Source organism: Gymnoscopelus braueri (assembly GCF_963280865.1).
Source record: "Gymnoscopelus braueri genome assembly, chromosome: 11".
Lineage (NCBI taxonomy): Eukaryota > Metazoa > Chordata > Actinopteri > Myctophiformes > Myctophidae > Gymnoscopelus > Gymnoscopelus braueri.
In genome coordinates, this window is record NC_137613.1 from 36,884,961 (window position 1) to 36,902,111 (window position 17,151).

At 43.6% G+C, this 17,151-nt stretch overlaps 1 protein-coding gene across 1 annotated transcript in view; it reads left to right on the plus strand.

Annotated features, from left to right (window-relative positions):
* Positions 1-17,151, plus strand: part of slc25a13 (solute carrier family 25 member 13) — a 61,345-nt gene that overhangs the window by 22,778 nt on the left and 21,416 nt on the right. Inside the window, exons 7-12 of the mRNA XM_080442949.1 lie at positions 5,157-5,250; positions 6,900-6,984; positions 10,565-10,649; positions 12,827-12,985; positions 16,098-16,150; positions 17,130-17,151. The exon at positions 17,130-17,151 is cut by the window's right edge and continues 59 nt beyond it. Coding sequence (XP_080299075.1) covers positions 5,157-5,250; positions 6,900-6,984; positions 10,565-10,649; positions 12,827-12,985; positions 16,098-16,150; positions 17,130-17,151 — 498 coding nt within the window. The remainder of the gene's footprint in view (positions 1-5,156; positions 5,251-6,899; positions 6,985-10,564; positions 10,650-12,826; positions 12,986-16,097; positions 16,151-17,129) is intronic.

Here is a 17,151-nt window from a genome sequence, read left to right on the forward strand (position 1 = left end):
AGCGGATCCAGTGTGTAATTTAAACAAATCTAGGACAGTGTGGGTCTCAAAGTGTGGTCCAGGGACCCTCAGTGTTCCTCGAGGGGGTTTCAAATGGACCCTTACAGGTCTGTAACTCTGAGAGTGTACAAATGGAACCAAATGGACCCGTACGTTGGGGCGGCCATAGCTGAGTGGTTAGTGAGCCCGCCTAGGGAACCAGAGGCCCTGGTTGCCCCAGGTTCGATTCCAGGCTATCCCAGCATATGTGCCGATGATATGAAATTTGTCCCTGAGCAAGACTCTAAACCCCAATTGCTCACAGGTTCTCATTGGAAACAAGACCGCAAGGACTTTCATGAACGACCTGTTAAAAGGAATTATCCTTATCCTTATCCTTACGGGTCCATTTGGTTCCATTTGAACACTCTCAGAGTTATGGGGGTCCTTGAAATTAAAATACGTTTGAGAACCACTGATCTAGGAATAAATAAAAATTCAGTTAATAATTGTTAAAGTGCAGCTACAAGTTAGTAAAATAATAATGTGAATATTTCAGTAACAGTATAAAACAGTAGTGCAACATCAACTGAAGCAATAAAAATATATTACTATGAAATATCATCACGTGATAAATTACGTGGTATCGGAATGGTATAGACTGGCATACTCGCCGATACTGATACCAGCATTTTAGGCAGTATTCGCAGCTTTTCCGATACTGGGTATCGGAACAACTCTATTTGTGTAGCCCTGAATCACTGTTACAGTCTCAACAGGCCCACATTTAACCCACTCAAACCGGGAACGCATCTGTGTAACCACTTAAACCATTATTTTATATTTTGGATATTCAAAAATAGCAGATCTACAAGCTCATAGCGCGGCACTGAGTGCCACGCTATGAGCTTGTAGATCTGCTATTTTTAACATTCTGATATTTTTTTACATAGTTAACATTTTTAACTCAAACCTTTGCTTCTGGGGGGGGGGGGGGGGGGGGTCCCTGGAAGGGGGTCCCTGGAACAACATATTTTGAGATTGGTGTCCGCGGCCAAATACATATTATTTTGGGGGTCCTTGACATGAAAAAGTTTGAGAACTACTGATTATAGGAACATAACTTTTTTCAAAAAACTGTTAAGATTTAGAAGACATTTGTAGAATCCCCAGAAGCAAAGATTTGAGTTACAAATGTTCCTTTATTTATTCAGGGAAGCCCATTGAAAGCAAGCTCTCTTTTTCAAGGACGCCCTGATAACAGCATATATAAAGCACATACATAATGAAAAACAATAACAAACATTTGATTCATATTACAATCGTCACAAATGCAAATAAATAGATATAGTGTTACATGATACATGTGCAGTCACTATGAAGTGTGTCCTCTCCTCAAGAAGCATGTCTCTATTGAGACCAATCGTACCAGTTTCAGAGAGTCCTGAAATTTGTTCCATTTGTGTGGAGCATAATAAATTAAAGCAGTCTTTCCTTGTTCACTGCTCTTACGTGGACTGATATATCTAATGTGTGTTTGTGAACGTGTTGAATGTCCAGTAACCTTTGGTTCTAAAAGCGAGGATAGGTACAAAGGAAGCTTACCACACAAGTCCTTATGAATACATTAAAATACAATGTTGCTCTCTACGCACTGCGAGAGATGGCCAACCCACTTTATCATATAAAATGCAGTGATGGGTGTGATAATCATCACCAGTAATAAAACGTAGGGCACTGTGGTAGACTGCTTCAAGAGGCTTCAGTGTGGAGGTTGAAGCATGCATGTACAGCACATCACCATAGTCAAACACAGACATTATTACAGATTGAATAATAGTTTTTCTGCTGGCAAAATAAAAACAGGACCTGTTTCAATAGAGGAAACCAATCTGAACCTAACCAATTTTTTGGTTAGGTTCCTTTAAGAGTGTAAATACCAGTAGAGGGATTTATGTTTGGAGACCTAGTAAATACCATGCATTTTGTTCATGTTTTTTCTAAAAGTAGCAGATCTACAAGCTCATAGCGTGGCACTTGGTGCTGAGCTTGTACATCAGCTATTTTTGAATAGCCAAAGTATAAGATAATGGTTTAAGTCTAAAATGACAGATGCTTTCCCGGTCTTAATGGGTTAACAAAGGAAAAAAGAAACAACACCAACAACAATCCAACAATCGGATCAAAAGAAAAAAAACAAAATTCAAAACGAACAAAAAAAAACGTGTTTATGCTTTGCGTTGATTTATGACATTTCTGCTTCATTGGACTGTACAGTGAAGACGCATGAAAGATAGATTCAAAGTCAGGACATTGTGATTATGTGGTCAGTTCGCGTGCTGACTGGTTGAGCCACCAGGAAGCTGCAATGTGACCTGCTCTTGAGCTGTTTTTACTGTGTGTCTCATAACAGCTGTAAAATTTACATTACAAGGTCGAGTGTGCATTGCTATCAAATCTATTTTATAACCAGGTTTGGTTATATTATTTCATTGTAGAGTTGAGATTTAAAAGCTTATTTCAGTGTACAGGAGTCGACACTACCACTCTCAGTACTATAAGGAAACGTCAGAGGCGTCATTTAGATATTCTGTCACTTCACACAGGCAAGTCCAACGTACATTTAGAGGACTAGATGTCCTTTATCGCTCTCCCGAACTCTCTCTCTCTCGTTTTCTCGCTATCTCCGTGACATGCCTCTCTTCTCATTCTCACTCATTCTTTGCCTCCTGACTTGGCAGGGAGCCTAGATCTCTCTTTCTCCGTCTTTCAGTCTGTCTGTCTCCTTCTCTCTCTCTCTCTCTCTCTTGTCTTGACATTGTCTTTATCTGTCCATAAGCAGCGGTTCTGAGTTCTCCCCACATGTCTCTGAGTCCCTGATGAAGGCTTATGATGCTATCTCGGGGCCTTATCGGGGTGGGGACCACATCAGACCCAGACCAAGGGTCCGTTTTCTTCCCCAGGCTGTTCCCACCATGGGCACACCGAGGCTGGGCTTGGCCGGTCCAGTAGTGGCCCATAGCCAGCTGCCCCCCCCCCCACCACCACAGCCCCCCTCCGCTCCCCAAGTCATTAAGGCTCCCTCAGGGACTTTGGGAGTGCTTAACTCCACGTCCTACTCACTGACTCATAAACACACACACACACTCACCAACAACACACATACACATACACTTGCGCGGGCATGTTACCCCAACATGTGCGTATACTCGCATACACAAACAGGCTAATACGCTAGCATGCACGCATGCATGCTAATCTTGATGGGTTCCATGTGTGCTGCAAGGCCACTGTTTTGGCTAACCGTGTGTGTGTGTGTGTGTGTGTGTGTGTGTGTGTGTGTGTGTGTGTGTGTGTGTGTGTGTGTGTGTGTGTGTGTGTGTGTGTGTGTGTGTGTGTGTGTGTGTGTGTGTGTGTGTGTGTGTGTGTGTGTGTGTGTGTGTGTGTGTGTGTGTGCGTGCGTGCGTGCGAGAATATGTGTTCCTGTATACGAATTAATGTGTGTGTGTGACTGTGTGTGTGTGAATATGTGTTCCTGTATAAATATGAATGTGTGTGTGCATATGAGAGGCCACAACAATGCACACACTGCTACGATTCTGGTGCACTTCTCTCGGGGCCTGTAGAGATGCATCCCACTACGTGGCTGGTCATGACTGTACAATATTTTTATGCATACAGGTGAACCTCAGGTTTCAACGTGCGTCCGTTTCAATGCAGAAAACACACATGATCAGAATGTCTGGGGTTATGGAACTCTGCGGCGCTGTGTGGGAAGCTAAAACCATTCTAGTTTTAAGTTGTCAGCAAGGAAATTCCAAAAGTCTGTTATGTACTTTCACATCTGCGTATCCCCCCCCCCCCTTCATTGTACCTCTGTAATAGAGCGTACACAGTTTGGAAGTGTGAGGTTGGGTAGAGACGAGGGCGTGTTGGGGTGGATGAGGGTGAATGTGTGTAAGTGAAGAGCCAAGCCTTTTAAGATAAACTGCATTCAGCTGGTAGAGTGGCACAGATTAGCCTAAAGCCTGTAGAGAAACACGGGCCAGACAACCAGCGAACTGTGTGTGGACAAGGCAGTTATGTGGGACCCGGGTTATCAGTTTAATAGGCTATAGGCGTGTGTGTGTGGACTGCAGATAGACAGGTTATCAACAGTGTGATCTGTGATCTCCCTAGACACTAGTGTGTGTGTGTGTGTGTGTGTGTGTTCACGCGCACATACCTGTGCATTCATTCACTCAAGCATGTGAGTGCGTTCTCGCATACCTGCCGCGCTATTGGAAGTGCTTGCGTGTGTGTATGGGTGTGTGTGTGTGTGTGTGTGTGGGGGTGTGTGTGCGCACGTGGGAGCGTGTGTGTGTGTGTGTGTGTGTGTGTGTGTGTGTGTGTGTGTGTGTGTGTGTGTGTGTGTGTGTGTGTGAGAGAATGCCTCAGGGGTAAGCTGAGCCTCGGCGGGGTGAATGGCTCCAGTGTAGGACGTCTCTGTCACAAGCCCAGCTCGCTGCTCTTTGAATAAGCAGGTCTCACAATGCTGACTCCCGCACTGTAAGCCAGTCTACAGTCAACCTGTTCATTATTCCCGGCAACAATAGACCACGGCTCAAGTTACCGCAACCTAGACCTGCCTACAGAAATATACCATTGAAGCCCTATTTTTCCATTCTACTTTTCTGTGATCGATTGAACGGGCCTTGACACTCCTCGCTGGCAAATCAGGACATTGTGTCATGAAAAAGTAAAGGAGTTAAACCACGCTGTAAAGTGAGAGCACCGGTGAAGTGCCATCTTAAGTACTGATCAGCCTCCATGCAATACATTCTGAATGAATTCCGTTGCCAATTAATGGGACATTAAGTGCTTTGTACAGTGCAGTATTAATATTGGGGTTTAAATGGGGGTTTGGGGCCAGCTATGATAGGGACAGAGCAAATCTTTTCAACTAACTCAAGGCTCAATGCACGATGAAGCGTTTGTCAAATCGGCACAATTTCAGAACGGAGTTGGTGAAGCAATGATCACCCTGTGTTGTACACTGGGTATATGTACTGTACCTACTACTTTATTGCAGTTATCTTTAACACTGTATTTTATTCTTCTTCATTGATAGTCATAGTAATTGAAAATAATCAATTGATATAATTGAAAGTAAAACATCTCTGTCTGTCTCTCTATAGAGGAGTTCATTGTGGCAGCTCAGAAGTTTGGCCAGGTCACTCCCATGGAGGTGGACATTCTCTTTCAGCTGGCTGACTTGAACGAACCCCGCGGGTCTGTGTCACACACACACACACACACACACACACACACACACACACACACACACACACACACACACACACACACACACACACACACACACACACACACACACACACACACACACACACACACACACACACAGCAATACAACTCATACTTGCACACATGCAAACACACAATCACATTTGCATATGACAATAGCACACACAGTAATGCAGGTTTACATGTGTGTACACCAAAAAAAACGACATGTCAACCAAGACAAACTGTTATACACAAACCCTTTACCCACTCAGACGGCTGAGTCATCTTGGGCTCCTAGAATAGACACACGCAGGCACACAAACATTCTTTAGTAACCATCGGCAGTATGGAGAAACGGCACGTAGCCAGCGGTCGTATACCTCCGTGATTTCTCCAAGCAATCAGGGTTCCTTAACGGTGCCTTCTTACCAAAACAGTTCCATATATAGATCCATGAAAGATTCTGAGGTTCTATATGGAGCCACTTGCTTGAAAAAAAGAACCGTGCAGATTCTTCTTAAAGAATCATATAAGACGGTTCTTGGCGGAACATTTTAGTTGGGAAGCGAGTAAAGCTATCCTAGATGTGCCTCCTTTAACCACTTGAAATATGTTTTGTGGTACAATATTTTTTGCTATTTTTGGAACATTTTTCAAATAAAACATACGTACATAAATAGTGATACCAGGGTTAAAGTGGCTGAAGGGCACCTCCACTTTGATACTTGAAGGAAAATTATCGCTTTCTCTCCTCTCAAACTCCTCCCCGGGTGATCAAAAGAACCAGACATGACTACATGCTAGAGAATCACCTTTAATTCTAAAACCTGTCTGTACTCCTATTTATTAAAAACTATAAATAAAATGCATGTGTGTCTGAGTTTGAGGGGTTCTTCCGATCACCCTTATGATTCATTGCATAACAACAGCTGTACGCATCTCACGTTCCCTTCTTTCCTATGCGTCTAGCCTCGCATGCTGACCGGAGAGCACACTGGTAATTTCTAACCCTGGCCTGGGACACAGCACCTGATTATTATTTCTGAGCAACGGGATACTTTAATAGCCTTCCCCAGTCCCCTTGATTGGAGATGCGGGAAATAATTGCTCCAATAATCGAAGAAAAGAGGGTGGGGGGGCATTTTGGCTGTTCCCTGTTCCTTTAGCCTGGGAAATCTGCGATTGGTAGGGAGATGCAGTGGAAAAACCTGATGATGGTGGGTTGGGGGAGGTGTGTGTGTATGTGTGTGTGTGGGGGGGGGTCTATATCCGAAGGTTTGATGTTTTTGTTTTGTTTGGACGACGGGATAGAGGGGATGGGAGTCGGTCGTCTCTTTAGATTAGGTGTCACGGCTAATCACGCCTAGAGCCAAGGTCGGAATTTTTGACTTCCACGATATTTTCACATGGCCATAACATAACGAAGGATTGAGTGTCCTTGAACCATAATTCATTTCACACGGGACTACTCTGCTCGGGAAAGGTCACACATTGAGTCATTTTGATGCATTGGTTGAAACACTATAAGCCTTTGAGAGCTTTTCTTTTTCGTGGCAATTGAAAGGCACATGAAACCTTTCTCCGTCTCCCCCCTTCTCTCTGTCTGTCCTTAACTTCTTTTCTCTCTCCTCCAGACGTGTTGGATTGGTGGACATTGAGATGATTGCCCCTCTGGAGGAAGGCGCCCTGCCCTATAACTTGGCCGAGGTCCAGAGACAGGTACAGAATATGAAGACCTGTTGATATGTCTGCTGTCCTTCCATGCTTTCCTCCTCCCTGACTGGAGGTCAAAGTTCAAACGACTGTGACGCACAAGTTCAATGGTTTCTCCTATCCAGGGAAAACCTGTCCCCATTGGATTGACTTTTGATTGTTTTATTTTCCTTTTTTAGTAATAATTTATTTTGGACTTTGCTGTACAGTCAGATTTGACCAGGAAGAAATGCAATAGGGGAGACATAGATCCACGTCAGACATCTCCAATGAGAAGCGAAGCGCTGGACCACAGACGTGTGTCTGTCCCAAAATACCAGTCAGCCAGACTCTGTCAGCCTGGTCAGTCTCAAAAGTTCATTGAAAAACAACCAAAGCAAAAATGTTTGAGAAAAACTTCCCATCGTAGACCTGACCTCTGGGAGACATTTCTGGGAGAAAACACCACCAGCCCTCTCTCTCTCTGACATGTGGTTGACGTCTTTCAAAAGAAAGTGGGAAAAAAAGGAAGAAGAGAAATGTGCGCTCACATAGCCAGTTCCACCAAAAGACAAGCTGAGCAATCCAAAAGATCTATCTCTTAGCCCATTAATACCTGGAACGCATCTGTGTCACTTTTAGATTTCTTTAAGCTATTCAAAAATAGCAGATCTACAAGCTCATAGCGCGGCACCGAGTGCCGCGCTACGAGCTTGTAGATCTGCTATTTTTGAAAAATCGTGATTTATTTTTTAAAATTTGTTTTCCCGAAAAAATTATAGGATTTAGAAAATGTTTAGAAGCGGCCTCAGGTCTTAATGGGTTAGAGACTACAAAAAGTGAGAGTAATATTTGAGGATGAGGGGTAGTGGTGGTGGTGGGGTGTGTGTTGGGGGCGGGAAGGGGGGGGTGTCTTAGAAGCTGCTTAGAGGGAAAAACAGAAAAAGAATAACAGAAAGGCTAGATGGACAGCTGGGCAGGCAGACAAGCGTTCTTTTTTATTTTTTATTTTGAAGTTTTGGTCAGCGTTGCGTTGCAGGGTGGGTTCCAGGGCTGCAGTGCAGCCATGGCCAGGCCATGTTGGAGCAGGCTGGGGCCAAAGGGGAGCGAGCAAGGGGCCCAGAGCTACACAGACGCCAGTCCCACCACAATGAGCCGCTTTAGGCCCATGTGGTTTGGCCTCGCGGGCTGGCCGCCAGCTAACTGGAACCCTTTCTCCTCATCTCTCGCTGGCTACACTCTCTCTCTCTCGCTCTCTCTGTCTCTCTCTGTCTCCATCGTCTATTCTGTTTGCCTCTTCTCTTTTTTTGGGGGGGGGACTGTTTTCTCTTTCTCTCCTCTATCTCTCTCTAGGTCTGGCAGACTCCCTCGCTCTTTATCACTTGTCAGCTAGTGCTGTCTTCCTCCCTCTCACACAAACATCCCCCCCCCCTCCCCTCGGCCTCACCAAAACCCTTGGCTCCTGTTCACAGTGGGCAGGGGAGCAAGGGATGAGGAGGAAGTGGTGGAGGGGCAGACACAGACAGGAGGGAAGGAGGGCTGTGTGGTGGTGGTGGTGGTGGGGGGGTGGGGGGCGATCTGGGGCCCAGATGGATGGATGGTTGGTGGGGGTGGTGGTGGCCAGTGAGGTCTGTGAGTAGGCTCTGACAGGTGGACCTGTCCCAGAGACCCCCCCCCCCCACACACACACATACATACTCACATACTCGAACCCCCCTTCTCCCCAGGGACAAGAGGCCAGGGCTGGGCAGACAAGACAAAGCAACAGGTACCACTTGTGGTTGGAGCAGTGCTGTTAATGTCACTAAAGCCCAAATCATGAACCATTGACTGGTCCATATCTATTTGCAGTTATAAGGCTTTAAACAAAATCACTGTATCGCTGTTTAATCCACATGATATGTTTGGCATTTACTCTGCTTATGCCCTGCCGTACGTCGTAGTGTATGTTATGCAGTCGTGTGGTGGTGGCCTTTCTTTCTTTTTGCTCTTGTAGTATTGGCTCTGTATCTGTATCTTTACTGAGCACAATCCACACACACACACACACACACACACACACACACACACACACACACACACACACACACACACACACACACACACACACACACACACACACACACACACACACACACACACACACACACACACAATCTCTGGCAGATGTATTGGCACAATCCATGCAAGAAAAGGAGTGTTTTCAATTTTAGCAGTAAGAGGTAAAAGATGTCAGATACATACACGTACTTGCCAGAATTATATTGGTTTCTAAACTACTGGTAAACTACTGGTAAACTACTGGTTAAATATTGGTTCGGGCTCTGAATGTTACTATGTGGCTAGCTACTAACTCTGGCTTCTAATATTGCTCTGTTTAAAGCTGTGATGATCACAGTTACAGTTCAATTGTACCAGTGAAAGCTCTATATTCTGATAGTAATCGCTGCAAATTGAGTGCTTGTTCGGTAACAGGGGTCTCCCCTTCTCTCCAGCTCTTTAGTAAACAGAAAATACATTTTCATGCAGGTTGCCAATTTCAGCCAATCAAGAGAGAGTACCAAATTTTATAGTGTTCCAGTTAACATTTTGTCCGCTCACTTCTGTGTGTCATCACTTCCAATTTCACTGTGTTCTCTCTCCTGATTGGATAGAATCGGTAACCCATCCTTTGAAATGCATTTTCTGTTTACTAAAGAGCTGGAGAGATAGGGAGTACCCCGTTACTGAACAAATACCCAGTCTAAGCAATGATTGCTAGCAGAATATAGAGCTATTTAACACTTATTTTAGCAAAAAAATATTACTTATTGCACCTTCGACTTTCTTTGGGATTTTGAAGGTTGAGACCCAATGTCACCTCTGTGAATGCAATAAAAAGTCTGTAGAATGTGACTGTAACAATGCAAATATGCAGTAATTAAAAGTAAAATGTAAGAACATTTTACAATACTCGCATATGAAGTATTCTTTTCCATTGTCTGATACCCCCTGTTCAGGCAGACCTAATTAGATAAATGTTGAGGACAATATTTAATACAATGTAGCATCTTTAGTTCCTGAAGCAATATCTCCATTCGACCAGATCAAAACAATCCAATATAAAATATCTTCCCATGAAAAAGAGATACGAAGAGGATGATCATGAATGAATAAATGTTTAATGAACATTTATGGATTGTTGTACAAAATGTAAAATCACGAATCATTGGTATGCTTTTAAGAAGTCAATATGCTTCTAATGTCATGATTAAAGTGAATGTAGATAAGGATGATTGATTGAATGGAATGATTTGAATGGCTTGCAAGCTTAGAAATCTTTGTGGTATGCTTGGGGCTTGTGGGAAACGGTCATCGAGTCTATGATGACCGGGGGTCTAATGGAGAAATTAAATGGATTCTATGTTTTTTTTTTTTAAGCAAGATTTATTCAAAGAGTACACATGACATTGTATGGATTCTATGTTTAATGAAACATTTATTTTACAGAATGTCTAATCTCCACCTGCTCTTATCTGTGAAATCCAATGTCTTTTGGAATATTCAGTAGTCTCTCTATGCTCAGTTCTTTCTCTCGTTCTCTCTCTCTCTCTCCGTGGGTGAGCAGCAGTTGGGTTCGGATCCTTCTCGTTCCATCCTCATCCAGGTGGCAGAGTCGGCCTACAGGTTCGGCCTTGGCTCCGTGGCTGGCGGTAAGAGTCACAGCCCATTGGCTCTCTGCATACCTTCACCCCGTCGCCCACGTATCTACCATCTACCTGCCCCCCCCGTCCACCCCCACCCCCTGCTGTCCTCATAAGGAAAGGCTGAGGGAGCGAGGACAATGGCCTCTCTATTGGCGTTCCCCTCGCTTACAACAAGGGCGATCGCTACCCTGCTTAAAGAGAAGTGCTCCCTCTCTTTCTCGTCCTCTCGTTCCCGCTCTGTCATTTTCTCTCTCTCTCTCTCTCTCTGTCCCTCTGTCTCTCTCTCTCTTCTCTCCTGTCTGCGTGCCATGGGAAAAGCCTCTTGTGTGGATTCTTTTGTACCTGTGTGAGTTATCAGAAGAAGGGGGGTGGACAGGGGACGAGAGGGGGGAGGGGGCGAGGAGGTGCCTAGATCTTGTGTTTTGGCTCCAGACTGCCTCCTGTTCTCTCCCCCCCCGTCGTCCTGCCTTCCTCCCTTGTCCCCTCCTTCCATCCCATAGGAGACAGTTTAATGAGGAGGTAGAGGTCTAACGTCTCTGCCGCTCCTTCTTTCTGTCTCTCTCTCTCTCTAATTAAGCCCGTCGCCCTGGGTCACTTCTTTTTGTCTGTGTGTCCATCCGACAAGCAGAGTTTTTCAGACATGACGGCAGGAACCGTTTTCTGTTCGTCGGTTTCTGATAGTCGTTGTGCTAGGTCATATGACTTGGTAATACAGATGTATCATATCACAATATTTATTTTCCAAAATGAATGTCGATCCCTTACAATGTCTTGACATTGTCACCTCCTCTAAAAGGTCTTTGACCATACAACACCACAGATTTAAAGGACCATACGGGTGGTCTGTCATGTTCAGCCCATTGTCTATGAGTCACGGTATACTTGACATTACTACCAACCATTTTCGGGCACATGATCACTTCAGCTGAGACTTTCGTGATCACCCAGTGCCAGACATATAGACTTATTATAGGCTGCTAATTACACGGACACAAGCATAGAATAAGTAAATAATTATAAGTATATAATATAAATACTAAAAAACTTGTAAAGAATGAATCAATAATTTATTATGAATGATAAAGGTAAGATTAATTCTGACTAGAAAACCTTTATGCACATCAAGCCCTGAACCCTGTTCTAAAGTATACTGTGATTTGTTTGAGTTTTGAGTAAGATTTTATTCTATTTATTTGGTATGACAATCAACTTGCAGAGACTTGAAACTTGCTTGAGATATGCAAGCCAACACAGAAAATGTCATTACAGCTATTGACAGTTATTTTTTGTCAATTATATTATCGTTGCGTTTGAATGCATTTTAAAGTGTGGATTGATTTGAAAAATGAAGCTGTAAACAGTCTCTGGAGAAAAGATTGATTTCCGAACGAAATTCTAACAAAATTATAAAGACTGCAATGATGTTTAACCAACATTAACTCAGTTTTTCAAATACATTTTTTAATGTTTTAATAACTATGATAACATCTTTAACAAGCTAGGTCAGTCTATAGGGTCTATATGTGGGGCCTGCCCATTGTTCCGACAACCTGTTATAACGCCATTGATCCATTGATCCGACGGCCCATTCCGAAAGCCCAATAGTCTTAAACATGTCCCATTGGACCGAAATCCCATTAGTCCGACGGTCCGTTATACGAAAACAAATTCCCATTGTTCCAACGATCCATTGATCCGAAAATGTGACTTGTCCATGGTGCTGAATTGGCTGAAAATGCAGATTTTTTTTTTGTTGAAAGTCTGAATATCTTGTGTATTCTGACATGCAAACGTATTTTGCATGTACACTTTGTGACACTTAGTTGTGAGGATGTCATCTCTATTTGACCAGATCTTGTATCTCTTAACTTGATCCAAGCTGCTGTCCAGTGTCAGTAGAAGGTCCAATGCAAGGATACCATAATGTGATTTTGTGGCAGATTACTTTTTGTATATGCATGCGTGCTCAGTGCTCACATGATGAAAATAGATAAATGTTATATATATATTTATTTATTTATTCATATTTTCCATCAACACGGTCGTGTGTGTTGGTATGTACCTTCACTAACGTCACTGAGCACAATTCCACAGTAGCACCCTGTTAATGTACTTCAATTCTTCCAAGTGTCAAAACAAGACTATTTAACCTGTGTAACAGCTCTATGCCTCTGTCCTTTTAGCTGTGGGCGCCACAGCGGTTTACCCCATCGACCTGGTGAAGACGCGCATGCAAAACCAGAGGACAAGCGGCTCGCTGGTTGGAGAGCTCATGTACAAGAACAGCTTCGACTGCTTCAGGAAGGTGGTGCGATACGAGAGCATCTTCGGCCTCTATCGAGGTGCGTACACAGACACACTCTTTTGTGTTTTCCATTCAACATCGCACATTCAGGTCTAGAGCTCTGAAAATAAATAAAGCAGAGGTACGCAGTGCTTGTTTTACAATTGTCATCAGCGCATGGTTTGGATACAGTGAGCAAATGGAAGCCATTGTAGAAGTTTCTATCCTGTGCCATTTGTTCTCCACCGGTCACTTTAGCTTAAGGAGTAGTATTTCCGGGGTGTGTTACAGTAAAGCGTTTCTCTGGTCTGTTCGTTCACAAGTGTAGCAACTATACAATGAATTTAGATGTCACCAGACATATCGGTAGGCGGAGCTCTCCAATCGTCTGGCAATACAAGACTAGTGTGATGGCTACCGAGGTCGTGGTGGATGTCACCCCAGGTCAAGGCCAAGGATCCAGCTTCACCATACAGTACCTGCATGGTCAACTTGCCACCCAACGCAAAACGAGAAGAAAGCCACAAGCTGACCTCAATTCTGTGTTCACAGAAAAGTTTGAAGAACAGCTCCACTGCAGCTACAAAAGACAGCGTTTAGAGAATGAAGGGGAGGTGAGGAGAAGATGAGAGACAAGAAGAGAAGAAAGGGGTAGAGGAGAAGACGACAATCAGGAACAAGAAAAGAGAAGGGAAGGGTTGAAGAGGGGGGAAAAAAGTGAGGGATTGGACAGGAGGGCGGTGTGAGTTCACCTATGTTGACCTGTCTCCTTTTGAAGTGATTACCTGCTAGCTTGGGACTTTCAGAGCAGGACAATGGATGTCACACACAAGGCCACATACCTCTAGGCCCGTGTCACTGCATGCTGGTGTCACACTGACCATGCCTGTCTGGACTGGTCTGGACTCACACAGAGGAGATTTTCGTACCTGCAAGTCGTCGCCGTCGGGCAGAAACCTTGTATGTCTAAAACGTTACTTTTTCAGGTCATGGAAAAACAGCCTGTTTTCCAATGGATCCAGTGTAGTTATTGATTGGTCACAAGCTCTTGTTAATTACTTTTCATTGGTTAAATATTTATTTACAGAAATAGTGATCTGTTGTTTCTTCTTATTCATAAAATGCCCATCTTTTGATTATTACAGTATTTGTTTTTTGCAGTTTTTCATAAGCCTATGAGAGGGTGGGTTGGGAGGGGTTAATTTGATTGACATTTTATTTTATACATTTGATCATTTGTTTGGTTAACTTTGTCTTTGTTTGATTAGGTTTATTTGAATTATTATATATGATTATTGTGGTAGTATTGTCATTTATTCATCATTTATTCTATCCTTTTTGTGGTGGTTTGTTGTGGGGGTGCAGGGTCTCTCATGGAAGAGCCATGTAGAGATCTATTTAATTTGCAATTAATCCTTGTACCTGTATCCACTTTTTTGTCTCCTATAAAAATCTAAATAAAAAGTTATAACAAATGATAGTGAGATTGGCTATTTTTGCCATTTTTGCTACTTTTGCGTGACACTGTCATTTGAGTCAAGTATAAAATAGGTCATTCATTTATGAAAAACTGAAGTGTTCACGTACACATGCACATAGATTTTACATGCAAGCTCACAGGTGCACACATGCATCAAGCTGGCAAGCATGCCAGCGTGTACATATACACACACACACACACACACACACACACACACACACACACACACACACACACACACACACACACACACACACACACACACACACACACACACACACGCACACTGTACACAAGCATGCATGCACACATGCAATTACACATACATGCAATTACACACAGGCATGCAGGCCCACAATTACACGAGCAAGTATCCATACCTGTGTGCGTGCAACTACATCCCTAATGACTACCTGCCCTGTCCTTAGAGGTGGGGGTTGGGGCATAGGGGGCGGGGCATGGAGATGCATCTAAAAAAAAGAAAAAAAGAAAAACAGATCAGGTGTTTTGGAATGGCGGCAGTCCCTTTGGAAATCCCAGGATTATGAGTGACAGCACCGGGCTCCCGTGAGGAAACCTGAATGCTCAAATGTCTATCAGATACACAAAGGCTTCAAAGAGTAGAGTGGCCTTATAGACAAACGGACAGAAAGACAACCCCTGGCTCCTGACAGACGGACATGCAGACGGGTGACCTGACATGCAAAACGTAGTTATGCAATGTATTGTAGACCAAGAAGGAAGAACATGGGAAGAGTAGAATGCAAAATAAGCAGGCGAGGAATTACATGGTTACTTCCAGACTATGATGGTGTGTCGTTGCTGTGAATTCTCCCAAACCGCTTTAGAGTCAAATAAATGTGGTGTATTTTCCCATATGTTAATGCAGGTACATGTGTGTGTATGTGTGTGTTAGAGAACGTGTGTGCAGATCTCAGATTTTTGAAAATCCACACACACACACACACACACACACACACACACACACACACACACACACACACACACACACACACACACACACACACACACACACACACATACACACACACACTCTCTCTACAGTTTATTGACTGTTAATGTAAGGGAGTCCTGTGCGTATCTGTCCTTTGTACATTAGACTTGGGTAGGGGGCCAAGTTTTACTGCAGTCTGATGTGATTATTTTGTTTATTTTTATCCGTCTCTGGGCTGTAATTGAAGGCTGTGCAAACTTTTGGTTTACTCGTTTTTTTTTTCCTATTCTAGGCAACAGTCTTTCTCTACCCTCCTCTTCCTCTCTTCTCTCTGTCTCTCTCTTTCTTTCTCCCCCTCTCACCCTCTCTCTCTTTCTCTCACTCCGTCTTGTTGTTGCTCTGATGTCCCCACACTCCACATCAATAGAGTTCATTAGTGTTTGGGGGGATCACACAGGGTCGGACACATGCGGTGGGGAGCCACGCTTCATGTGGAGTGTGTGTGTGTGTGTGTGTGTGTGTGTGTGTGTGTGTGTGTGTGTGTGTGTGTGTGTGTGTGTGTGTGTGTGTGTGTGTGTGTGTGTGTGTGTGTGTGTGTGTGTGTGTGTGTGTGTGTGTGTGTGTGTGTGTGTGTGTGTGTGTGTGTGTGTGTGTGTGTGTGTGTGAGTGATTGTGAGTGAGTGGGGGGACCGCAGCACTCTCTTGTCTAATCATCTCGTCATTTCCTAATGATAGGTCTGGTACCACAGCTACTGGGTGTGGCGCCTGAGAAGGCCATAAAGCTCACAGTAAGTCACAGCCTCAGCTAGTGCGCTCACAGGCGCACACACACACACACACACACACACACACACACACACACACACACACACACACACACACACACACACACACACACACACACACACGCACACTAATGTCTACCATTACCGTATTTAATCTGTTGTGTGGATTTCATTTTATGTGACTTGCACACACACATTATGTGAATAATAAACACACACATGCCATTGTCTGCCAGTGCTGGATTTCATCTTTATGGATTTTATTAGATTTTGTGTGAAAGACCCGTCACTGCACCAGTAACCTTATCTCACCTTACATCTATTAGCTTTCTACCAAGTCTACCTGATGAAAAGTACTTGCAGTAGTTTCCTCATCACTGTGGTATGCTGAACAACACATTACAACAGCGTTACAACTGTTTTTACAACACAGGCTACTATATCTGCTGATATGTGCATGGTGTCATGTCGGTTAATGCTGGCTTACATGCTACCCACTGTCAGTGATTTTGTGAAGCTAAAGGAATTGAATTATGAACATAATGCTTGATATAATACAGTGTTCAGGAACACATTGAGCTGTAGAACCTGTACATGGAACAGAAAAATGAGAAGGGCAATATTAAATGGTTCCTTGCAGGGGTTCCCTAACTTTTCCATGACAAGGACCCCCATATAGCCGTAGCCTCTGGCTGCACCTGTGGCCACCTTACATAGAACGATGGCATTAAAAAAAAAAATTAAAAAAAACTAAAATGGCCAATCTGCAAGCTCACAACATGGCACATCACACAGTGTTGTGAGTTTTTACATGTGCTATTTTTGAAATAGTTAGAAAATCTGTGAAAAATGTACAAAAATGACATGCCCAAAATACAGATGCCTGATTAAAAGTGGTTAAACTAGCACAATAATCTTATATCTTATATCTGACCTGTAGAACCTTGTTTTGATGAGATGGTTTGGTGTCATCTGTCTCCAGGTGAATGATTTCGTGAGAGGGA